This window comes from Corvus cornix, chromosome 26 (genome assembly GCF_000738735.6).
Source record: "Corvus cornix cornix isolate S_Up_H32 chromosome 26, ASM73873v5, whole genome shotgun sequence".
Classification (NCBI taxonomy): domain Eukaryota; kingdom Metazoa; phylum Chordata; class Aves; order Passeriformes; family Corvidae; genus Corvus; species Corvus cornix.
In genome coordinates, this window is record NC_046354.1 from 1,971,213 (window position 1) to 1,995,085 (window position 23,873).

The 23,873-nt window shown below is 61.4% G+C and overlaps 2 protein-coding genes across 3 annotated transcripts; one reads left to right on the forward strand and one right to left on the reverse strand.

Moving 5' to 3' along the window:
* TMCC2 (transmembrane and coiled-coil domain family 2) lies at positions 1–23,847 on the reverse strand. The gene is given in 6 exon segments (XM_039565091.1): positions 1–1,254; positions 1,908–2,043; positions 2,285–3,219; positions 16,017–16,228; positions 16,231–16,522; positions 23,660–23,847. Coding segments are annotated over 6 exon segments (2,058 nt in total). The 5' UTR covers positions 23,831–23,847; the 3' UTR covers positions 1–942.
* Positions 3,469–12,470, forward strand: LOC120411264. 2 transcript variants are annotated; one of them, XM_039565096.1, is made up of 2 exons: positions 3,469–3,649; positions 5,807–12,470. In XM_039565096.1, exon 2 carries the CDS (start codon positions 9,617–9,619, stop codon positions 10,517–10,519), a length of 903 nt encoding a protein of 300 aa, XP_039421030.1. In that variant the 5' UTR covers positions 3,469–3,649; positions 5,807–9,616; the 3' UTR covers positions 10,520–12,470. The 2 variants fall into 2 exon arrangements, with proteins under 2 accessions (XP_039421030.1, XP_039421029.1); XM_039565095.1 differs by lacking the exon at positions 3,469–3,649 and adding an exon at positions 5,261–5,654.
* Positions 23,848–23,873: the final 26 nt, after the last annotated feature.

The following is a 23,873-nucleotide window of genomic DNA, read 5'->3' on the forward strand; positions in this document are numbered from 1 at the left end:
TATTTTATATATATATTTATATATGTGTGTGTGTATAGATATATTACATAAATATATAGGTATGAAATAATTTAAGAACCACCCGAGACAGCATGCTGTGCTCCGGGGTGGGGCTGGGGGGGCTGGGGGCAGCCGCTCCCCCTCCTCCCCCTGCCCCACCAGCTTTGATTCACAAATGGAAACAAGAGTCTGGAGTTAAATTAAAAACCACGCACACGCACACGACACGGGGCAGAGGCTGGAAGAGTCCTGGTGTCCCTGAAGAGATCGGATCAACTAAAGCCAAAGAGTTGGGAAGTCAAGAAATGGAGCCAGCGCGGGGGGTGGTGCCCGTGCCCGTGCTGAGTGCCCTGGGTGTGCCCAGCCCCCCGTGGGGACACCGGGGCGGTGTCACAGCCCCGCTGTGTCCTGGCTGGGCTGTGCTGGGTGTGGCAGAGGCTGGTGGGACGTGTGTGTCCTGCTGTGTTTGCCCCGGACCCGCGGCCTCCATCTCCACCTGCTTCGCTTTCGCTCCGTCCCAGGACTTTTTGCCACCTTGGTTGTCCAGGCCGAAAGGGAAAATCCTGCCCCAATGAACTCGTCTCCTCTCCTCTCCTCTCCCTACTGGGAGTTCTTGCAGAGCCAGGTTTGGTCCAGCTCAATCCTTCCCACCAACTGAAGACCCCTGGAGAAGATCTCCTTCCCAGGGACTTCAGGCTGACCTTTAAAAAACCACCCAAAACCCCTCATAAAAACCCAGAAATCACCGGTGCATTCCAAAACTCCTCCTCGCTCCCCATCCCACCCTTCCCAAACATCCCCGAGGGCCGATGGATCCCAGATCCAGGTGACAGCTGTGGAGGGCTGGGAAAGCAGCCGAACCGAGCGTGCGGAGAAGGCTTTGGACCCTCATCCCCCTGTCCCTCTCCTCGTCGGGAAACGAAAACCTCCCAGATCTGCGGATCAGCTGGGGAGCAGGACGTGCTCCAGGAAGTAGCTGATGGAGTCCCAGTGCTTCCAGAGGAAGAAGAGGAAGAGGACGAGCAGGGCGGTGCTGAGGATGCGCATGCGGGTCTTCATGAGCGGCGTGATGAAGTTGGCGATGGTGGAGACGAAGACGAGCAGCACGGCCATGAGGGCCAGGATGACGTTGATGAACTTGCCCAGCAGCGCCCGGGCGTTGGCGTTCTCCACCCCCTCCAGCTGCACCACCTGCTGCTGCTGCTGCTGCAGCTCCAGCTTGGTCACCCGCGTCAGGCACGACTCCACGGCCTCCTGCCGGGGGACAGCGGTGGCAGCGCATCCAGGGGTGTCCCCGGAGGGGTTCGGTGCCTCCCCGGCGACCCCGGGGCTCGCTGCTGGGCTGGGGAAGGGCTGGGTGCTGCGGGACTGTGCTGGCCCACAAGTGGCTTGTCACAGCCCCGTGATGTGGTCACCCAGCTGGAGCACAGCAGGAGGGCAGGGAGTCGCTGTGTACAGGGGCATGGGAGTGACAGGACAAGGGGGAATGGGTTCCCAGTGGCAGATGGGATTTTGGGATGAAATCCCTCCCTGTGAGGGTGGGGAGGGGCTGGGATGGAATTCTCAGAGAAGCTGTGGCTGTCCCTGGATCCCTGGAAGTGTCCAAGGCCGGGTTGGATGGGGCTTAGAGCAGCCTGGGATAGTGGAAGGTGTCCCTGCCCATGGCAGGGGGTGGCACTGGGTGGGATTTAAGGTCCCTCCAACCCAAACCAGTCTGGGATTGCCTGGTTTTGGGGACAAGGTTTAGTGACCTGCTCCTTGCTGTGACAGCACCGCAGGGACAACCTCACCTGGAGGCTGCTGGGAGAAGGAATCCCATTCCCCCACCCTCCTTCCCAGCCCAGGGTCTCTCCCTCACCCCGTGGCTGGAGGGAGCAGAGGGTGGCTGAGCTTTCCCACAGCCCTACCTGGATGTCCCGTGCCCTCTCGTAGGACTGGTAGGCCACCTTCTCCTCCATGCTGGCCAGCTCCTGCTTCAGGTTGGTCATCTCGTTCTGGTGCAGCTCCGTGAGGTCGTTCAGCTGCTCCTCCAGGCGCTCGTACCTGCGCAGGGCAGCTGGGCTGGGACATCTCCCCGACACCCCCCCGGCACTGGGGACACCACCCAGCCCCTCCGACCCTCCCCTGGTTGTGGGAAAACATCTCAAGGTCCTCCACGGAGGTCTGGCAGTGAGGAGGGCTGCAGCTCCCCGTGTCTCTTGGCTGGATGAGCCCAGGAGAGCGGCTTGTGGTGCCCACAGAGCCACCCCGGGTGACACCACCCCTGGCAGCCGCCCGTCCCTACCTGTAGCGCTCCTCCTGCAAGCACTGGGTCATGTAGGTGTAATCCCGCTGCAGCTGGGCCTTGAGGTCCTCCATGGAGTCCTCCAGGTGGGACTGGCTGTCCTTGATCTCCCGCAGCTCCTCCAGGATGGTGTCGAAGTTGTTGTGGTGGCTGTCCAGCGTGTTGGACTTGGGGCCCCCCAAGCCGCCGGGCCCCGCCCCTGAGTTGCTGCCACCAGCGGAGCCCGAGGTGGCACTGGAGCACTCGTCATCGCTGCCGTACTTGGGGCTGGACACCAGGGTGGCACTGCCGCTCAGCGCCCGGGAGGCCTCCTCGGGGTGCCCGTCGTCCAGCGTGTCCTTCAGGTGGGCGATGTTGTCGGCGCTGCCGAACTTGTTGCGGATCAGGCTGGCGAACTCCCGCGGCTTGGACACCACGGCCGTGTGGGTGGCCTGGGACAGCCCCGAGAGCCCCCCCTTGACCCCTTCCACCACGCCCCCGCTGAAGCCGCTGATGCTGGAGCGGACGTTGGCGCCCACATCCTTCAGCCCTTGGTGCATGTCCCGGAAAACATCCTTGGGCTGGCGGGAGGGGCCGTTCTGCTCGATCTCCTTCAGCTTCTTGTGGTAGTGCTCCAACTTCTTGTGCAGCTGCGCGATGGTCTGCGCCGACTTCTGGTTCTTCTTCTCGAACACCTGCTTGATGCGCGACGCCTGCTGCTTGTCGGCGTTGTTGGCCAGCTTCAGGTACTCGGCCACGTTGTCATCCCGCGCCTCCTGCTCGATCTTGATCTGCTCCGTGATCTTGAGGATCTTCTGGTGCAGGTGCTCGATGGCGGCTTTGGTGCGGTGAGGGTCGGGGGTGCCATCGGGCACGTCCAGGCACACGGGGCCGTCGGCGTCGCCGTGCCCGGCGCCCGAGGGCAGGTTCAGGGTGGTCACGTCGCCCTTGTCCAGCTGGAGGAGAAGAAAAAGGAGGGGGATGCTCAGGGGAGGGAGGAAAAACCCCAGGAGGGAACCGGGCTTGGGATGTGGAGGGAGAGGCGAGAACTGGGCAGGGGAATAATTAACCAGAGAAGCTGGGGAGTTTTCCAGTTGGTTGGAGATTTCCCAGCCACGGCACCGCTGCTGGAATCCCAGGAATACAGCAGTGAAAGAGCACAGCAGCCAGTTCAGGGCTGGATTTTCCCAGTGGGTTTCGGCAAGGAGCAGCCACTGACTCTGCCTTTCCACCCTCGCCTTCTGCAGAGATGGGAACTGGGATTTCTCCAGCCAGCCCGCCAGCTCCAGCCAGCCACTCCCAGGGAAAAGGGGTGAGGAAAACCAGGAATCATCACCAAATCTCCCCTCAGACCAGCGCAGAGCACGAGGATCGAGCAACCCAGAGGTATTTCGGTCCTGCTTTTAGCCTGGATGCACCCCAAAGTTGTCCAGCCCAAGAGAAACTGCCCTCACCCCAATTTGTGGGGCACTGGGGAACAGCTCCTGCTCCCAGCGCTGCAGCTGCAGGGACTCCTCTGCTTTTCCGAGCTCCCTCACCTGGCAGTGCCCAGCTCCTGTTGCAAACACCAGCTGCCACCGCAGGAAATCTGGACAAACGCCAAAATTCCATTTCACAGATGGCAAAACTGGAGCTTTGGGAGAGGAAATCACTCTCCTGAAGCCACATTTGCAGAGCCTGGATGGCAAGCCAGGCCCTGCCTTGTGGTCCCCATCCTGGACATGCTGCTTGCCCAGTTGGGAAAAACGAAAAACAACCAAAAAAAAATCCCCTAAATCCTCCCAGTTGCTGGGTTTTAAATGCAGATTCTTATGCAAAATCCCCCCCTGGTTGTGTAAATGGCTCCTGGCTTCTAATTAAGAGCTGCTTGAAAGTTAAATACCCTTGGCAGATCTGGATAATTTCTCATTTCCATCCCACTTTCCCCGAATGACCCTTTAATAGGGATAATGCTTCGGGATCACGTTGGGAGTGCGTTATCACCAGGAAACGCCGGCTGCAGGAGGGGAGGAATGTTCTCTCGAGATGCTGCTTGGAAACGCTCCCGTCTGGAGCAGGGGCTTGGAAAAGCCAGGGCCCTGCTGTTCCCTTCCCTCTCCTCCTTTCCCTGTTGTTTGTGTCCTGCTGGGAGTCTGGGGGCGTTGGGATTTCAGCTCAGCTTCCCCCAAGCTGCTCCCCAAGGCTTTTCCTCTCTCCTCGCTGCAGCGGTGATGGAGCAAGGGCTGGAGGGTGAGAGGAAAAGGCCGATCCCAGCTGGACGGGCTCAGGCTGGAGTGGCAATTTTTTAAAAACAAAATCCAAGTCATAACAAACTTGCGGTTTTCAGACCTCACTCCCAGGCTATTTTTAGGCTGGGCCCTCCACGGAGGGTTTTGTTTTGGTTTCTTATCGAGAGGCAGAAATTAGGAACGGCAGGAAACAGATTTTTTGCCCAGATTTTGTGCAATTCTCTGGGCAGAGAAGGGAAAAAGTGACCGTGGCAAAGGAAAAGGCAGCTCTGGAGAGGCTGAAATGGGAAACACCCACTGGGGAGGGGAGGGGAAAGGTTGCTCAAGCCCTGTTTCCAAAGAGGGAGGTGCCCTCTGTAAAGCCAATCTTTGGCATTGGGAAATGGGGGGTTTAGATGGGATATTGGGAAGGAATTCCTCCCTGAGAGGGTGGGGAGGGGCTGGGCTGGAATTCCCAGAGAATCCGTGGCTGCTCCATCCCTGGAAGCATCCAAGGCCGGGTTGGAGCAGCCTGGGATGGTGGAAGGTGTCCCTGCCCATGGCAGGGGTGGCACTGGATGGGTTTTAAGGCCCCTCCTAACCCAAACTGCTCCATAATTCCACGATTTATCCACAGGATTGCATCTGGGAGGGCAGGATGGGTAGGGAAGAGCAGGGACCCAGCGCTGGGCTCAAATCCTGCCCCCGGCTCTCTGCCACACGGGGGAAAGGCACATCAGGTTATGGCTTTGAAAACAACCCCCCCAAAAAAGCCTGGATGTGGATCCCTGCGGCATTAACGGGCCCTGCCTGCTAAATCCCAGCCAGCCCAAATGACTGCGCAGGGGATTTAACGGGGGGATTACGGAAAGCCACACTTTCCCTACATGCAGCAAACCCTCTGGAAGGCACAGCCCGATGAAAATGATGTTTCCCAGCGCTTGTTTTCCAAGGCAGGCCGGGAAGGGCAGAGCCGGGGCTGATGTGGGATGCGGGAGGAATGCAGGACACGGGCAGGGAAATTATTCTTATCAACAGAGCTGAGCCCAGGAGAGCTGAGACAGGCAAAAGGCTCGAGCTAATGAGCTGAGCAAACGGCACTTAGAGGGCTGCAGCCGGGCACAATTATGCAATGCTGGGTTCCTTGGTGCTGCAGCTCGGATGGAACCGAGCCCAGGTGGCAGGTGAGCAGCTCGGGGCCGTGGCTGTCCCAGCACATCCACGCCTGGATTTAACCCCGTTCTTCAGAAATTGCACAATTATTGCAAAGTTCAGAGCAAAGCTCTGGAGGCGCTGACATCACCCCCGGAACTGCTCTGTTTTCCATGCCCTGCAGCCCACTGGGAAGCGCCGTGGATGAGCCGTGGCCGCATCCGCCCCGAGCGAGGACTCGCCCTACAAAGTGCCACCGTGATTCCTGGCTGGAATCCATCACAGGGACAAAACAGCCGTGGGAAGGACCACGGGCACCTTCCAGCATGGAAAAAACAACAACGGGTGCCACCGAGCTGTCGAGAGATGCCAAATCCAGGGCAGATCCAGGGAGCTGCTGCCCTGATCTCTCAGCTCCGCAGCACAAGTGTCACCGTGCCCGAGGCACTTGGTGGCCACCGGGGAGAGGCCACGGCCAGCACAGAAACGCAGGTGTGTGGGGGACGTGGGGAGGGGGATTTTGGGGCAGTTATTTCATGTGGCCCCTGTTCCTCAGAGCACTTTTCCAGCACAGCATCCTCTGAGCCGGGGACCGCCCGGCGTTACCGGGGACACCCCGAGCGTCCTGTCCCCGTCCCCACACAGGCTCCCAGCCCTGTGCCGAGCCGAGCCGAGCTGTTATTCCCACCAGACCCACCTCAGGTGTTGAAAATAGCAGCAGGAGCCCTGACTCACACTTCCCACCCTCCTTCCGAGCCCGCGGCACCGCCCGGGGCCGGCAGCGCCGTGTCCCCCTCTGTGCCACCCCTGGCTGGGCACAGCGGGCTGGCAGCAGCTCCCTCCTCATTCCCAGCCTGACAATAATTTTCCTTACATAACGCAGGGATTAACGTTCAGGCTTCCAGCTGCACTGGAGTTTCCCACCGAGCACGGGCGGCGCTGGGGGGGTTTCAGTCCTGGTTTCATTCCCCGAGGAACGGAGGTACCGAAAATTCCCCCGTGGGTCTCTCTACCCATCACCATCCTCCCCAGCATCTCATCCGAACCCCAAAAGCTGCCAGGACCTACCTCCATGGCGGGCAGGGCTGGGGTGCCCCAGGGTTAGTTGGCGTGGGCTGCCTGGCCGTGTCCCTGCGGTGTCCCCAAGGCTGGCAGCGCTGCCCGGGCAGTGCCGGCTGCCATGGCAGGATTCCCGGCTGGGAAAGGCAGCAGCGGATGGCAGCGAAGTTTGGGGGAGCAGTAGGGAGGGAGGAGGAGTAGAAGCTTCCTGCAGACCCCGTCAGGGCTGGCCCCGCGTTCCCGGAGCGTTCCCGGAGCGTTCCCGGAGCGTTCCCGGAGCGCTCCCGGCGCGTTCCCGGCGCGCAGGGACGGAGGCGCTGGCTCCGGCGGGATTGCCGACTCAGGAAATCTGCCCGAGCTGTTTACAGCTCGCAGCGAGCGCAGCTTTCAGGGCTGTAACGCAAAACCCCCCTCGTCCCCGTGCCGGGATATTCACACGCCTCCAGCCCCATACGCTGCCTGTGCCCTGACGCAGGAGGTCGGCACGGGCTGGTGTCATCTGCTGTGACACAGAGAGGGACAGAAAAGCCTGGGAGAGGCAGGGGGAGGCATCCAGAAAGGAAAAACGCGAGTGGAAAACAGCCGGGGGAAAAAATCCAATCATCGAGCAAGGAGCTGGGCAGCCTGAGGGAGTTAAAAAGCCGGGAATTGGCCACTCGTGCCAGCACCAGGAGGTGTCCTGGACCCGGACCTGGATCTGTCCCTGTCACCCCACGAGAGTGGGAAGGGAAAGGCTGCACTGACCCCATTGTGCCACAGAGCCGGCACAGAAAACACATCCAGCCACTGCCCAGACAGCGGTGTGGAGATTCACAGCGGCTCCGGAGACGTTAAACAGGACAGATGGAAAGCAAGGAGGGATGGCCCCGAGCAGGCTCGGCTGCGTTTCTGCCAGGCCAGAGGAGCTGGGGAGGCACCAAGAAGGGGACCTGAGCTGAGTGTTTGACTCAGCCCAGACCTGTGGGGCTGCACCGAGCAGGGCTGGTGGGTCTGAGCAATTCGGGGAAGCAGAATGGAAGTGCAGAGCTTGTGCTGAGCCACAGCAAAGTCCTCAGCGTGTCTGAAACCTCAAACCCACTGTGGCCAAGGACAGCGGCCTGGCTGAGCCCGGCTCCTTCGCCGCTCTCTGCTTTAGTTATTCCTCAAAAAAACCCCAACAGCAGCTTAGGAAGCGTTTGCAGGCGCCCTTTGAATGGTGCAAGCCGGACCCAGGAGCTGCCCGTGACCCAGATCCATGGTTAATGGGGACGCCTGTGCTGCTCCCACAGCCGGGCCCCGCTCAGCCTGGCGCTGCCATCGCCTGCCGGGCTGTCCCTGCACCCATCCGTGCCCTGGCAGTGCAGCCTGGCACTTTGGGTGCACCCCGAGCTGTGCTGCCTTCAGCCCCCCAGCACTGCCAGGCCCTCCGCGGCAGCGCTGGTGCCTGTGCCCGGCGTGCCCTCCCCACAGGACGGGCAGAAGGCAGAGCTGGAGCAGCCTGGCGTGGCCCAATGCTCGATGTGAAGCTGCCAGGCACCAAAATCCTCATCCCCTTCCAGCCCCAGCTCCCGCGGCCCCGATCCCGTCCATCCCCACGGGCACCGGGAAACACAAGATTCCCTGGTAAACTCAGCCCGGAGCCCAGCCGTGCCTACCATGCGGTGCTCAGCCGTGCCAGGGCAGGGTGAGGACGGGGCAGAGCTCCCTGCCGGTGCCACACGGAGCCGCGGGGGCCGGGCGGTGACACCGCAGCGCTGCCCCCGGGAGCAGCCAGGGCTCCTCGGCTCTCTGGTGGGCAGGCGCTGCTCCTGGCCCATCCCTCTGATCCCAGGGGGTGGATTGAGCTGCCCGGCCAAGCCCCGGGCCGTGGATGCCTCTGGCATGACTCGGGGCAGATGACCGGGGCCGCTCAGCGTGGCTTTGGTGTCTGCCATAGCATCATCACTTCTCCTTTTAGCACAGGAGGCAGAGGTCACTTCCCATCGCTCTTCTGCTGTCTCAGCAGGGCAGGAAAATGACCCAGCTGCACAGGACACTGTGGAAAGCACCCTTCCTGCTTTCCATTTCCCTCTTGAAGGTGCCGGGGCCGGCCCTGCAGCCCATCTGCTTCCCGCCGTGGTTTTTGGGGCTGCCAGGGGCTGGGAAGTGAGCGGTTCGCTCATCCTAGGGGGAACTGTGATGTCCCCCACACCCCCTGCCAGCTCAGAGGCCCCCACAAACCCTGCCTGGCCTGTCCCTGGCCTTGGGGAAGGAGGGAGGAGCAGGAATTTCCCAGAGGAGGCTGATGGAGTGAGGACTTGATAAAGGCAGGGATGCTCAGGAAGAGCCTGTGCAGGCAGAATGCTGCAACGAGCCCTGGAGAGCATTTCTGTGCCTTATTGGGGACCTTGGGTGCTGGATTCCCAGGAAAACACCTGCTCCCAGCTCCCCAGCACGAGGGGAAGGCCAACAAATCACTGCAAACAACAAAGAACGTCGCTGGTTATCTCCCCAGCCCAGCGAGGTGGAGCAGCGGGGCAGCATCTCCCCTGCCAAGGGCACAGACTCCCTTCCACAGGATGCAAAACCCTTCCCAGCATGGGAAAAATGGGAATTCTGCAAGGGAATTACCCCAGAGGTTGGTGTCAGACTCCCCAGCATCCTTACCCCCCGCAGCTGTTTTTCAGGCCTGACTGTACAAGGCAAATTTATAAATAAATAAATAAACAAACAAACAAATGCCAGCTCCCATGCGAAGGAAATCCCTGGATTTTCCACAGAATCCCGGCAGATTTGGTGCGTGCTGGTGCTGGGCAGTGCAGGATCCAGCTACCAAGTCCTGGGCTGAGCCCCAGATGGGTCCCCTTGTGCTGCCACACGAGCACAGGGCAGACCTGGGGCTTGGGCTTTGCTTTCCCTGGGGCTGGGCTTGGCACAGAGAAGTGGGAATTAAAACCAGCAGGAAAACCCTCCTTGAATGGGCTGGGAAAACTGCATCTGGATTGTTGGGATGCTGATGGAGGTGAAGATCTGCCAAATCCAGCGCTCCTTAGCATCCCATTCCCGAGTGGATTTGGCGTCTGGAGCAAGCAGCTTCTTGGCCTCCTCCCACAGGTACCGCCCTGCTCCTCACCCCTTATCCCACATCTGGAAATCTGGAATCTGGAAAGGGGAGCAGAGGGGGAGAACACTCACAGAGATGCCCAGCAGAGAATTTAAGAGCAGAATCCTTTTCCCGGGGCAGGACTCAGGAGGGTCGCTCCTGCGGGGCCGGAGCTGCGGGAAGCAGCCGGATCCTCTCCCTCTGTCATGGCCGAGGAGCCCGAGGGACAAAGGATTCGCAGCCAAGAACGAGAAGCACAGGCTGGGGGGGAGCCCAGGGGAGTGGGAACAGGTTGGGAGCCACGGGGCCGATCCCAATCCTCCGACTGTGCCGGGAGAACAAACAGCACCGCCAGCGCTGCGGGCCCGGCTGCTTCCCAAAGGGAACAAACACAAACAGCCGTTCCTGCTCCCCGTTGGTGCTGGGACGGTGCCACCATCCCACAGGGCTCAGGGCAGTCGGTGGAGAGTGGTTGTACAGCTGGAAAGATCCCGGGATTCTCCCTTGGGAAGTTCCTGTGCCTCCGTGCCCATCCACGCCATGCCAAACCCGGCATTTCCTAATTTCACACCACATCCTCCAAGCTGGGCACCGTCCCTTGTGCCCTGGGCTCACAGGTCACAGCAAGGGATGCCTCTGAAGGGACAATTCGGTGCCCCCCCATTGTGGGTGAAGCCATTCAGGGCCCTGCCTGTGCTTGGAGAATATTTGGGAGAATTCCCGCTGTTGTTTTTGCCGGAGGGAGTAACCCCGGGAGCTCCAGCACTCACTGGGTGACACAGCTCTGAACCCACCCAGCACCTCCAGCAGGGTTTGTGCAACCGGGGGGGATTTTTGGGAGCTTCTGCACGGAGGATTTGAGGCGGAAGCGGGGAGAGGCCGAGCCGCAGCCTCAGCAAGGTGAGGACTCACAAACAGGACCCTCATCCGGACTCTGGAGCCAAATCCCGCTCCCAGCCCAGAGCAGCAGGGATGGCCTGGAGGGATCACGGCGTGGACACAAACCCTGCGCCCCAAATCCTGCCCGGCACCCCGGGCATCCACCCCCAAATCCCCCGGGATCGCGGCGCTGCCTGCCGGGAGCGGGAGCTGCTGGTGGGCTGCAATCAACAGCCATATGTCACCGAGGCTGAGGAACACGATGTCTTCTTCGCTGAGGGGTGAATCAGTACCCGAGTCTGATATTCTTCTCCTCCTGAATTAATTAAGCAGCAATCTCGGGTGTCTTTGTCTTTCCAGCTATTATCTGCTCGTTCCAAAGCGCTCCCGCAAGCGCCATCCCAGCGGGAGCGCGGGAATGACTGCGGGGAACGAGCTCCCAGCCTTGGCTCACGGACTCCTTCCCCTGCCACACGTGGGGAGACGGAGGTGGGAAGTGGGAAGTGGGAAGTGGGAGCTCACCTGGACTCTCACACCTGATTCCGTTTGCAGCCCAGGTCAGGAGTTCCCTCCCAAAAAAAACCCCTGGCACTTGTAGGGTCTCCTCACCCTGGTGCTCCCCAGATCACCCCCTTGGGATCTGGGTGCCAAAGGGATGTCCCGGGGGCTGGGGGGTGCAGGGAGGGCAGCTTTACACCACTGCCTCTGTTCCCTTTTGCCTGTTTCACCTCCTTCCCTGGGATTTGAACGGCAGAACTCGCCGGGAATTCGGGTGGGAGGGGAGGATCTGCCAGAAAATCCTCCTGAGGAGATCCAAGACACTTCACCAAACTCATGGATGAGTTGGCTCTGGATTCCAGCTGGGGAAACTGAGGCAGCAAGCGAGGGAAAACTCCTGCCTGGGAAAATTCTGTCTGGCTTAGATGTGGGGCCAGAGTCCCTGTCCCTGTCCCAGTTATTGACCGAGCCCAGGTAACTGGAGCTGGAGGAGGCAGAAACCACATCCTCCCCCTGGAACCGACGGCGGTTGGATGCCAGGAGGGCCGGAGGGAGCCAGGGCCGAGCTGGACGTGCCCCAGGCAGGGAGCAGAGGCCTGAGCAGGGGACGTGAACTTTCCCTGACATCCCTGAGCCATCCCGCAGCCTCCCGGCCACCCCAAACCCCTCTGTCCCCACGGGCCACGGCCACCCCGGGGTGGGTGCTCAGAGACTCCGGGTTTCTCCCTGCTCCCTGTAATCCGTCTGGCCCTGATATAGCCGCTGACCCGGGGGGAATCTAAATTTAGCGGGATGAATCCCGCCCTGTGTCCCGAGGGCTGATGCCCTTGAGGCAGAACGACAGCGGGGCTGGGGCTGTAGGGACAGGTCCACACAGCCCCAGGACACTGTGGACACTCTCCTGCAGGGCTGGAGCAGGGACAGGGGCACGGAGAGAGGAGACTGGAGCAGGGGAATGGCACTCTTGGGTTGTGATCCCATAAACAGGGGTGGCTCACAGCTCAGGAGCCACCCTGAGGTGTGGCAGGAAGCCCCTCCTGCTCCCCTGTCCCCCCAGTGCCTCACAGGAGAAGCATCTGCTCGGGGAGGGGCACGGAGGGGGCACACGGCCGGCGGTGGCAGCTGGCGCTGTCACTTGCCAAGGGACACCGAGGGCAGCGAGCCCAACCGGGGTCCGGCCCCTCGCAGCCCGCGGGGGACACTCGGCGGGTCCAGAGCCGAGCACTTGCACTCGTGACACTTGTGACGGATCCACCCCTCGGGGACGCGGGGAGAGGGCGGCCGGGAGCGCGCACGGACAGCCGGCCGGACAGCCGGACAGCCGAACAGCCGGGCAGCAGGACAGCCGGACAGCCGGACAGCCGGACAGCCGAACAGCCGGGCAGCCGGACAGCAGGACAGCCGGGCAGCAGGACAGCCGGACAGCAGGACAGCCGGGCAGCAGGACAGCCGGGCAGCAGGACAGCCGAACAGCCGGACAGCCGGACAGCAGGACAGCCGAACAGCCGGACAGCCGGACAGCCGGACAGCAGGACAGCCGAACAGCCGGGCAGCAGGACAGCCGGACAGCCGGACAGCCGAACAGCCGGGCAGCAGGACAGCCGAACAGCCGGGCAGCAGGACAGCCGAACAGCCGGACGGCCGGACAGCAGGACAGCAGGACAGCCGGACAGCCGGACATCGGCGCCGCTGCGGTAACGCCGCCCTCTAACGGCCACCGGCCCCGCCGCTCCCCCCGCGCCGCCCGTCCCCCCGCGGGGCCCCGGTGCCCAGGCAGGGCTCACCTGGACGTGCACCATGCCGCAGTCCCCGCAGTCCGTGCAGCTCCCCGGCAGCACCAGGCACAGCACCCCGCGGCCGCCCCGCTCCAGCTCCGGCCGCGCCGCCGGGGACCGCGGTCCCCCGGGGATGCTCTGCCCCGCCAGCACCGCACCGAGCCCCGGCTGCGGGGACACCCCCGGCAGCTGCTGCCCGCGCCGGGGCCTCGGCGGCCGCTGCAGCCGCTAATTCCCGTGAGCCCGCCTCTGCCTGGCGGGTCACCAGCAGGAGATTAGCGAGATCAGGAGAAAGCTCCCCAGCACGCTCCCGGCGCCGTGCGCCGTCCCTGCCGCCGCCTCCGCCGGCCCCAGCGGTGCCACCGTCACACGTGCAGCGAGCACGGCCCCGTGGGGAGCACCGGCAGCGGCCGCACGCTGCTCCCGACGCGGCGGGTACGCCCCAAACGGGCCGCCGCCTTCGGGCGAACGAGAGCCGTGCTCCGTGCGGGTGTTTGGGGTGCTCCCGACGCCGAGGAGCTCCGTGTGGCACACGGGGGAGCGAGCGGGTGTTTGGGGTGCAGGGATGCTCCTGATGCCGAGGAGCTCCGTGAGGCACAGGGGGGAGAGAGAGGGTGTTTGGGGTGCCCCCGACGCCGAGGAGCTCTGTGAGGCACAGGGGACAGCGAGAGGGTGTTTGGGGTGCTCCCGATGCTGAGGAGCTCCGTGAGGCACAGGGGACAGCGAGAAGGTGTTTGGGGTGCAGGGATGCTCCCGGCTGCTGGAACCCGCGGGCACTCTCTGGCCACACGGCCCTTGGAACAGAGCTGGCACCCAAACCCTTGGTCGCCACTGCCAGCGGGAGCCAGGGCATGGCCGGCTCACCCCAAATTCACCCCCAGCTCTCGGCACGCACAAGGTGGGCACGGGGAGGGGTGGAAGGTTGGGGAGGGGGAAATCACAAAATCACAAAAAAAGGAAGGCTGGTCCCCAAGAAGGGGACCCCAGGAGGGGGTGACCCCTTGGCAGTGCTGCTTTTGGGGTAAACCACAAACCCCAGCCAGAACTGGCACCCAGCACCAAAATCCCAGACTGTTCATGGTCCCACTGACCCCCTCGAGCCCCTCTGGCTGTCCCCTGTCACCACAGGCTGCTCCTGGGGGCAATTAGGGGGTGCAAGGGGGAAGAATTTTTGTGTGCCAGGCCCTGGCAGGGTCCATAGGGTGAGGAACCAGTGCAGGAGAAGGAAGAACTGCAGGAACTTAATTAATTAACTAAAAAAAAAAAAATTAAAAGCAATAAAGAATAATCTACAGCTGTCCCAAAAGCACTTGGTGAGGCTGAGCGATCCCACGAGGGATCCATCCAGCGTCTGCTCCTCATGGAAGGGGTGGAAAATCCAGCATGAAATTTGTGTGTGGGGGGGGGTGTGGGGAAACGGCTCCCGTGGGGCTTCCAGAGGGAGGGGAAACAGGGAGGAGGTGCCAGATCCCAGGGGACAAGGCAGGGATGATGCCAAGCCCCCGCTCTGGGAGCCACCCAGCCATCCCTGAGGAAAAGGAGCTGGTTTGCTGCAGGCAGCAGGCTCAGGGCTTCCTGAGGGCTCCTGGAAAAATAATCCGGCACGGGAATATCACACGGCTCGTGTTTCTCTAAATAAGTCATTTTTCCACTGCCTCACAAAGGTGTTGGCTCTCTTCTTATTACTCTTTGTGTCATATGCAGTTAATTATTCATCCCCTTTCTGTGCTGCTCCGGGAGCAGACTCGGATCTGCTCTGCTCTTCCTCCCTCTGGACGCTTCTGCCCCAGCGGGATCGAAGCTTTGGCCATAATCCCAGTGGGATTGGGATCCTGGCAAGGCAGTGCCACGGGTTACACCCCAGAGGAGGCCACGAGGGAGGAATTTTGGCTTCGGATGCTCAAATGACCAACCTGACGCCACTGCATGGCTTTATCCGGGTGGGACATTCCAGAGGGGAGGAGCAGGAACTGCCAGGGAAGGGTTGGGGTGCCCTGATTTGCTCACAGCGAAGTGGGGAGAGGAGATTCTGGGCAGCTCCTTGGAAAGCTGCTGGTACAGAGACATTTTTATCCTCTGGGACACGATTCCCACGTCCCTGCCGGAGCCTGCCTGGTCATCTCCCCATCCCGAGCTTTGCCAATTCCCTGCTGGGACTTTTGGGTGAAGTAAAAACACAAAAAGAAGGTTCCTCATAGCCCTGAGAGCTGCAGGGAGCAGCTTCAGGGTGTGGAACCCCCCCGAGCTCTGAAGGCCAAGGAGAGAAGCCAACAGGGAGAATCCCCCCCGGCTCCCAGAGCACCTCCCACTGCCTGTCCCTGGAACTCAGCGAGTGCTAATTGGGCTGTTGCATAATTAATGGCACTAAACACTAGATGGAAACACCATCCTGTCCACCAGCCTGGTTTCAAAATCACTTGGGATGGGACCAAATCGCAGCTGCCTGGCTGAATCCTGGAGGCGCCTTTGGACCTCCCCATCCCACGGGAACAGAGTCGTGCCAGGCCCTTTTTTCTCTCCCTCAAATCCCGCTCTGGGAATTCTGTCCCTGCCTTCAATTCCCCACAAGAGAAGCGTCAATTCCAGCAGCTCCAGACACGAGTGGTTCCCAGGGGCTGCCACCACTGCCCGGTGCCACCAGCACTGCCCTGAGGGACAACCTCATCCCGATGGAATTCTGGGGTGCTCTGCACCCAGCCCAACCTGGCTCCCTGCTCTGTCCTCGTGCCCCCCTAACCCCGGTGCAGCCACAGAATCCCAGGATCCCTGAGGTTGGAAAACCCCTGCGGGATCATAGAGTCCAAGCTGTGCCCGACCCCCACCCTGAGCACTGAGTGCCATGTCCAGGTGACACCTCCAGGGACGGGCACTCCAAACCTCCCTGGGCAGCCCTTTCAGCATCTAATCACTGTTCAGAGGAAGAAATTCCTCCTGATGTCCAACTCAAACCTCTTGAGGCACAGATTGAGGTGACATCCTCCTGTCCCATCACCGTTCTGTGGGAGCAGAGCCCAACCCCACCCCGGCTTCACCGCCCCTCAGGGAAATACAGAGAGCCAGAAAATCCCCCCAGACCCTCCTTCCCTCCAGGATAAACCCCCCCAGCGCCCCCTCACCCCTACCTTATCCGCCAGGCCCTCGGTGTCCTCGGTGAGCAGGTAGACAGCCCCGCTCTCGGCCAGCAGGATGGCCGTGTCCGTGGTGGACGACGACCTGGGCCTGCCCTGGTGCTGATGCAGGATGGCCGTCAGGCCGCTGTCCTGGGGGGCCTTGCGCCCGAGGTGGGGACTGCCCTTCTGGGGCTCCAGGGAGCCGCTCTTGGCGCGGCGGCTGCGCTGTGCAGGCTGGTGCCGCGCTTGATGGACGGCCGCGAGCGGATCTGCTGCAGCACGCGGTTGAAGGCGGTGGGCCGGGCCGGGAGGTCGTGCAGGGACACGGCGTAGGACACGCGGTGCATCTCCGGCGAGCGCTCCTTCTCGTCCGGGGACTCGTGGTCCGAGGCGCCGTGGGGCGGCGGCCCCGAGTCCTGCGAGTTCTGCTGCTCCCGCTCCCGCGAGCGCCGGCGGCTGTGGAAAAGGTGCTTCAGGCCGTGGCCGAACATGGAGCCCTCGGAGAGCTGCTGGATTTTCTGTGGGAGAAGGGAGGGAAGGGCTCCTGTTACCCCGCAGCGCCCCGCCGACGGTGCCCACGCGAGCCCCGAATCAAAGCTCTGAGGCTTCCAGAGCTTCCAGAGGGCTCTGGGGACCCCCTGGAGCAGCCCAGAGGGATCCGTGGAAGGGAACTGCAGCTCTGCTGCCAGCACTTGTTGTAGGATGGGAATGTTTACATGGGAAGTATGAAATATGAGTGGGAATGTTGGAAATAATAAATATTAGTGCTCGGAAATGCGAAACATTCGTGGAAATATTGGAAATACAAAGTGTTAGTGGCCATTTGATGACCCCACAGAGCGTGGTGGTTTGGGCTGGCTCGGGCTGGCGTTCCAGCTGCTCTCTGACATGAGCTCCAGGAAGGGGCTTTTCCCTGTGGGATTTTCCACGGCCCACGGCTGGCCTCTCCCCCCAGGCGTGAAACCACAGCTGGTGGCCCTGTGCCACCAAATCCAGTCCAAACTGGGCAGCCACTGGTTTCCAGCAGGACACGGGGACACGCTGCTCCCCTGAGGACCCCCAGGTCTCCCTTTCCCAAGGGCCGGCTCCCACATTCCCAGGAAACACACGGGAGGCTCCCGGGAATCCGGCAGCGGCCAAGTCATGAATATGGATGGTGGAACAGATCCTGCTCCCGATTACGGCCGGGTCAGCCCGGCCAGGGTTCCACTGGAACACCCAGATTTACATCCCGGGAGATTTTGTGAGGTGGATCAGGGGCAGCAACTTCCAGCATCTCCGAAGGGCTCAGCGCATCCCAGAGCCCAGATCCCTGCTCCAGCACGGCTCCCAGGCAGCGACTCAACGATTTGGGATAAGAAAAAAATCCTCTCCCTCCTGGAGCAGCCTCTGGCAGGAGCTGGAGGATCACAAGGCACAATCCTGACCCGCTTTTGGAGTCACCACCCTGTGAGGACGCCAGTCCTGACCCTGCTGACGTCTGGGGCCACCTCACCTCCACTTTCCTGCAGCAGGGACTGTCCCCAGGGATGCTGTTCCCGTTTATTCCTGCTCCCAAACCAGCGGGAACCGGGAGCTCCTCAGAGCCCCAGCAGATACTTGGGAAAAACTCCAGATTTTGGGAAAGCTGTGACGTTCCAGACTTGACCTCCAGGAGCTACAGACAGAGGAGGAGCTCATGGCCACACAGAACGGGCTCCTTCTCCCAAAAATCCCAAACAAAGTCTGAATCCACCATTCTCACCACACCCAGAACACTGACAAGGGATCAGCAACGGGATCCTGTGTCCCCAAACTCCACAGGCAAAGCCTTTCATCCTTCCCTGAGCCACTCACAACGCAAATCTCCGTCCTTTTAGGCTTTTCCTAGGAAATACATAACAAATCTCTGGTGCCGATTCGCTTCTCGAGGAAATAACCATTTAAATTTTATTCTATTTTTAGGGTCTCTATGGAAACAGAGGCAGCATTGGAGAGGTAATAACTCCAAACCCCCAGATTCCTCCCATCGAGGGCACCGCAGACCCCTCCGAGGCACAGCCAGAGCTGCAGAAGGTCCAAGTGAAAAGAAACAACCAACTCCCTTCCCCGAGGGAGATGAAAACAAGCTAAAAGCGGAGCTGGCAGGAAAGGAGGGCAGATTTCTCCCCCTCCTGGCAGCAGCAGCTCGGAGGTGGGAGCCAGATGCCCTCAAGGCTCCTCGGTCCAACAGCTCCTCCTGAGCGAAATTCACCTTTCCCAACAGAAATTCACCTTTCCCAACAAACTCTCCTCAGGCCCTTTCCAAGTTTTCCTGAAAGAGGCTTTCAGGGGCTCGGCAGGCACGGGACCTGCACGGGAAAGAGAAGGGAAGCAAGGAGGGATTCCAGCTCTGCTGCTCCATCAACAGCTTGGCAAGCTCAGAGTGGGTCTGCATTGAAGGGCTGGGAGTGGTGGCCACAAACGAGTCCTTTGCTGCTGCAAAAGCTCTGTTTTCTCGTGTTTTCCCAGGATATTCCTGTGCTTCCCAAGCAGAGGCATTTTCCTGGCACGCAACCGCTCGTGGCTCGGAGCAGAGGCTATTTTGGAACAGCCATTGCTTAATAACCAAGGCAATGGACACAGCTTAATTGCTCAGCTGTGAAACACCGAGGGGAATCCAAAAATATCTTTATTTCTTTGGACTGTCTCATTGGCACAGCCATGCTCTGCTGCTTGGTGCTGGGGACTCGTTTTTATGGACTTCAAAGCCCCTGCTCCAGGTCCCACTGCACCGAGAAGAGCTGGAAAAATCCCATTTTAGCCCAACCCGGGATATCTTGCAGGAAAACTGGCACTTGGATGAGGGTTTGGGACTCTTTGGCAATACCTGGCCGTGCCAGGCTCTCCAGGGTGCTTTTCCTGCTGCTGCCACCCAGCCTGAGACCTCCCAGCTCCTCTCCGAACGTTCCCCAGCTCTGCCCCGCACCCAAACCCCCCTCCTCGGCTTTCAGACGGACACACGAGGAGAGGATCTGGTTGCCACGACCTTCCAGCTCGGCCCCAAGCTGCGAAATCCTGCTCGATGGTTAGGATTATTAATTGTTAATTATTCATTATTTACATCCCCGGCCCGCCCAGAGGCTCCAGCCAAGGCTCTGCAGCTCTTCGGAGAACAACACAAACACGTGGGGAAGCCTCATCCCTTCCCACCCCATCCCATCCCTCAGCATTCCATATTTTAGGGCACGGGGGCGAGGCCACAGCCCCCAAAGAGCAGCAGGATCCTGGCAGATCCTGGGTGGGGTTCCCGGTCCTGCTGCTGCTTCTCCAGCTGATTCTGCTCTGGAAGCACCAAGAGGGTCCGGCCACCAGCCAGCACCCCCAGGCAGGCGGGGGGACAGGGCCAGGGCTGTCCCCAAGGGGGGACAAACAGCCTGGCTCAGCCCCGTCCCTCGGAGCATCCCGAGCTGCCGCTCCTCCCGCTGAAAACGCGGGGATGTTGTGAAATGGCAAAGAAAGAACTCCCCCACAGGCGCTGCTGCTCCCGGGGACAGCGCGAGAGCACCGGCATGTGACAAACGTTAGTCATGCTGGGCACCCGGAGCTGGGAATGCTTGGGAATATCGGGATGCACGGCTCAGGAGTGGGAATGCTCTCAGGAATGACACAGAATTCACTGCCCAGGTGTGGGAATGCTTGGGAATATGGGGATGCACTGGCCAGGAGTGGGAATGCTCTCAGGAACGATACAGAATTCACTGCCCAGGTGTGGGAATGCTTGGAAATATCAGGATGCACGGCTCAGGAGTGGGAATGCTCTCAGGAATGACACAGAATTCACTGCCCAGGTGTGGGAATGCTCTCAGGAGTAGCAGGGAATGCCCTGCCCAGGCGTGGCCCTGCCCAGGGGGTGCAGATCCCTGTGAGCTCCAGATCCCAGCTGGCATCTGCAGGTGGCATCTCTGCCGCCAGCTGTGCCAGCTGTGCCCCTGGGGGAACGACCAGCGGGCGGCCTCTGCCACAGCTGCTGCCTCTGCGGGGATGCTGAGAGCCGGGATTTGGTGGGAAGCAAGGATGGAAATCCTGCGGGATGGGATCTGGGAGGGCTGGGATCAGAGGCACGGAGCAGCCACACCCCCACGAGCCTGTTCCTGCTGGGATGCACCGAGTAGAGCCTGGGAAGGCCCAGCATCCCTTCCTCGGATCCAGGGAAGGCCCAGCATCCATCCCATCCTCGGATCCAGGGAAGGCCCAGCATCCATCCCATCCTTGGATCCTGGGAAGGCTGAGCATCCCACCCTCAGATCTCGCCCCTCGGCTGTGCCTGGCACAAACTCCAGGGAATATCCAGCCTGGAAGGATGCTCTGTGCCCCTGCGGATCCGGGAGGTGCAGCTGCACAGCTGGAGACCACCTGAGGTCCTTTCCAGCAGCCTGGGAGCTTTGGAAGTGCGATTCCCTATGGGAATGATGGATGTGGCTGCTCCAGAGATCGCTCTGCTCTGCTCAGCTCTGACAACAGCTCGAGCCCGGAGCCACAGGGGAGCCAGCTCACCTTGGCAGCGTCCTTTCCACGCCAAAATGCGCCTGGGAACTCTTCGTGCCAGGGATTAAACAGAAACGCGCCGAGGGTTCGGAATAGGGACCGTGCTGAAGGAAAGTTCTCATCCTCCCTGCACTGCCATGGCTGGGATGGTGAATCTCACCCGGAGGTCTCCACCCCCACATCCATCCCTTCCCAGCAAGGGATCTCCAAAAATATAATCCAGCTGAGTGGGATTGATGTGCTGGGAGGAACTGGGAGGTTAAAGCTCCACCCCGTCCCCTGCAGCCACCCCTGTCCCAACCCCGCTGCTCCTGCGGTGGGACCTCCCCTCGTCCCTCATCTCCCCCCTCCTCAGGAGAGGCTCCCCTGAGCTGCACAAAGCCCTGCAGAAGTTTTTTGCCCACGGATGTGGGGCTTGGATCAGGCCCTGGGAACAGGGCAGAGCTTAGGCCAATGCCTCCGGGCTCCTGCTGCTCCCGGCTTTCGGGTTCAGGAGCTGTGAAGACCAAAATCGTGAACTGGGAGAGGGGACTGAGGTCAGGCTTCAACCTCCAGCCCTGGGCCAGATCAGACTGCTGGGGAAAACAGAGATCCAGGGAAAAGCCTTGGCTCAGGGGAAGTGGGATGGGAGCGAGCCGTGGTGGGACGGCAGCCACGAGGAGCTGGGAGTCTCCTCCTGCAGCGTTTTGGACGGATCCCGTCCCTCCCACAGGAATCCCTGCCACCAACGGATTCCTGAGCAGAGCTGCCACACACCAGCTCTGCTCCTGGCCACAGCTTATTTTATCCCCTCTTTTTCCCTAATGGAGCCCTGGCTGTCGGCAGAGGAGCTGGAGCCAGGGCTGGGGAAGGCAGAGTTGCCACGGATCTGCCAGAGTGCGGGGACGGAGGTGACACGAGGCAGGCTGTTGTTTCCAGGGTGCCACCTCAAATCCATCTTCAGCTGGCACGGAAGAAGAGTTTACTCTGATCCTTCCCCATTCACGGCAACAGGAGTCTGTGGGTTTGGGGACCAAGCACCAGCTTGAACCCACCCCACCAGCAGCTCCAGAGGGAGTTTGGGGCAAGAAAACTCTGATTTATTAAAGATGCCCCTCATTGTGGCAGCAGGGGTGAAGTGGCCGGCTCGTGGTGGCCGTGGCAGAGTGCCCGGTGCGGGCAGCAGCCAGCCCCAGCTCTTCCTGTGTTCTGCCGGCTTGAGGATTTATTCCGTGCAGGTAATTAATTGCTGAGCTCCAAACGCATTAGAGGTGAGCACTGGGAGGGTGGCACAGCCAGCTCGATAAAATCAATGGCGTTTGGCCTTGGATGCTGCTGCTGGATGAGGCTGCGGAGCCGGCGGAGCTCCAGCTCCGGGCGGGATGTGCCAGCCCTGGAGTGTTTGGGGTGGTGGGTGCAGCCGTGGGAAGCTGCAGCTCCTTCGGCCCCACATTCCCAGCCCTTTCCGAGCCTCTGTGCCCCAGGTGGGGCAGAGGAAGGACAGGGGTGGGAAACAACACCTTGGCTAAGCCGGGATGTGCCAAGCCACCGAGCCTGAGCTCCACAACCCCATGGATCACGGAATTACGGCATCAGAGAATCATGGAATGGTTTGGGTGGGGAGGGACCTTAAAGATCTTCTTGTTCCACACCTTTCCCCACCTTCCACCATGCCAGGCTGCTCCAAGCCCCGTCCAACCCGGCCTTGGACACTTCCAGGGATCCACAGGCAGCCACAGCTTCTCTGGGAATTCTGTGCCAGGGCCTCCCAGCCCATGGATGTGCCTGGCCCTGGCTGTCCCCCTCACCAGCAAACCCAAAGCAGCCTCAGGAGCAGGAGCTGCTGCTGGGACATCGAGGACAAGGCCCCACGTGTGACCCCCAGCAGCCATGGGGCTCCTGGCGCTCAAAGCAGGCGAGTTTTCCTCTGGGAACAGGGACTTTATCTCCCGGCTGCCTTTCTGGAAGGGATGCCTTTCTGGCAGTCCTGGCCGAGCTTCTCGGCTTCCACGTGACCTTGACCGCGCCGGTGACACCTTCTAGGCCACGCAGCGAGGGGCTCCATCCTGGATCCCACGGCTGAGCAGGGACATTTCCCACTTTTTCCAGCTCTCTTTGAAACCAAGGAGTGGGAGCATCCCCTCCGTCCCAGCACAGGGAGCCTCTGAGCCGATCCCACTCTGCCCACGGCATTCCCACGCCTGCACACCCTGAAGTTCCACGCTGGGAATTCATCCCTGCGGGATAAAACCGCACCAGCGGGACCCTGTTGAGCAGCCGGGGGTCGGAGCTGCTTCTTTCCCAAAGCCAGGGGAATTCTGTGCCTGATTTCAGGCCGGACCCCCCCCTCCGGGATGGGCTCCGTCCCTCCCGCAGCGCTGCGGTGCCGCGGGATTTGTTCTCCTCATCCACCGGCCCCAGCCCCGAGGCCCGGCAGGAGCAGCCTCGGGGCCATTTCCACACCGTCACTTCCCGGTGCCGCAGCACCGGATCCTCCCGGATCCTCCCGGAGCCTCCCCCCCACCCCGCCCCGCTCCCGGCAGGGATTTCCCGGGATCTGCGCAGCCCCTCTGCAGGGGGGCAGCCCCCAAACCCCTGTTCCCAGCCTGGGATTTCTTCATCCCAGGAGAACCCCTATCCCAGGAGTATCCCCGCTGCACGACCAGCCCCATGCTGGGACCAGCTTCATTCGAGGACCATCCCCATCCCGACCCCACGAGCAGCCGCATCCCAGGAGCATCCTATTCCAACAACGTCCCCGTCCCAGGAGTGTCTCCATCTCTGGAGCATCCTCATCCAGTAGGATCCCCGCAAAAGAACCGTCCCAATCCCAGGAGCATCCTAATCCCAGAAAAATCTCTGTAAAGGGACCACCCCCACGCCGGGAGCACCCCCACGCCAGGAGCACCCTATTCCCGGGAGTACCATCATCCGGGAGCACCCTGTTCCCAGGAGCATCCCAATCCGGGAGCGCGCCTATCCAGGAGCCATCCCGCATTCTCCAAGGTCACACCTGTAGGACCGGGGGGGGGTGGGGATGATGGCACCCCCGGGGTCCCTCGCACCGGTGACCCCGCTGGGATCTCACCACACCGGCCACCACCGGGAACCCCCCCGCGCCGAGCCTCCGGGATCCTCCCGCGTCCCACCGGGATGCTCCCACCGCTCACCTTCAGGTCGGGGGGCTTGGAGCGCGGCGGTGGCGGGACAGCGCCCGCCTCGGGGGCCGCCGCCGCCGCCTCGCCGGCCTTGCCCTCCATCACGCCGTGACCGGGCGACTCCCCCGCGGCGCCGGGATCCTCCTCGGGCTGCTGCAGCTCGTCCGACCGGCACCGCTTCATCCCGGGAGCGCCGTGCCCGCGGCGCGCGGGGGGCGCCTATGGC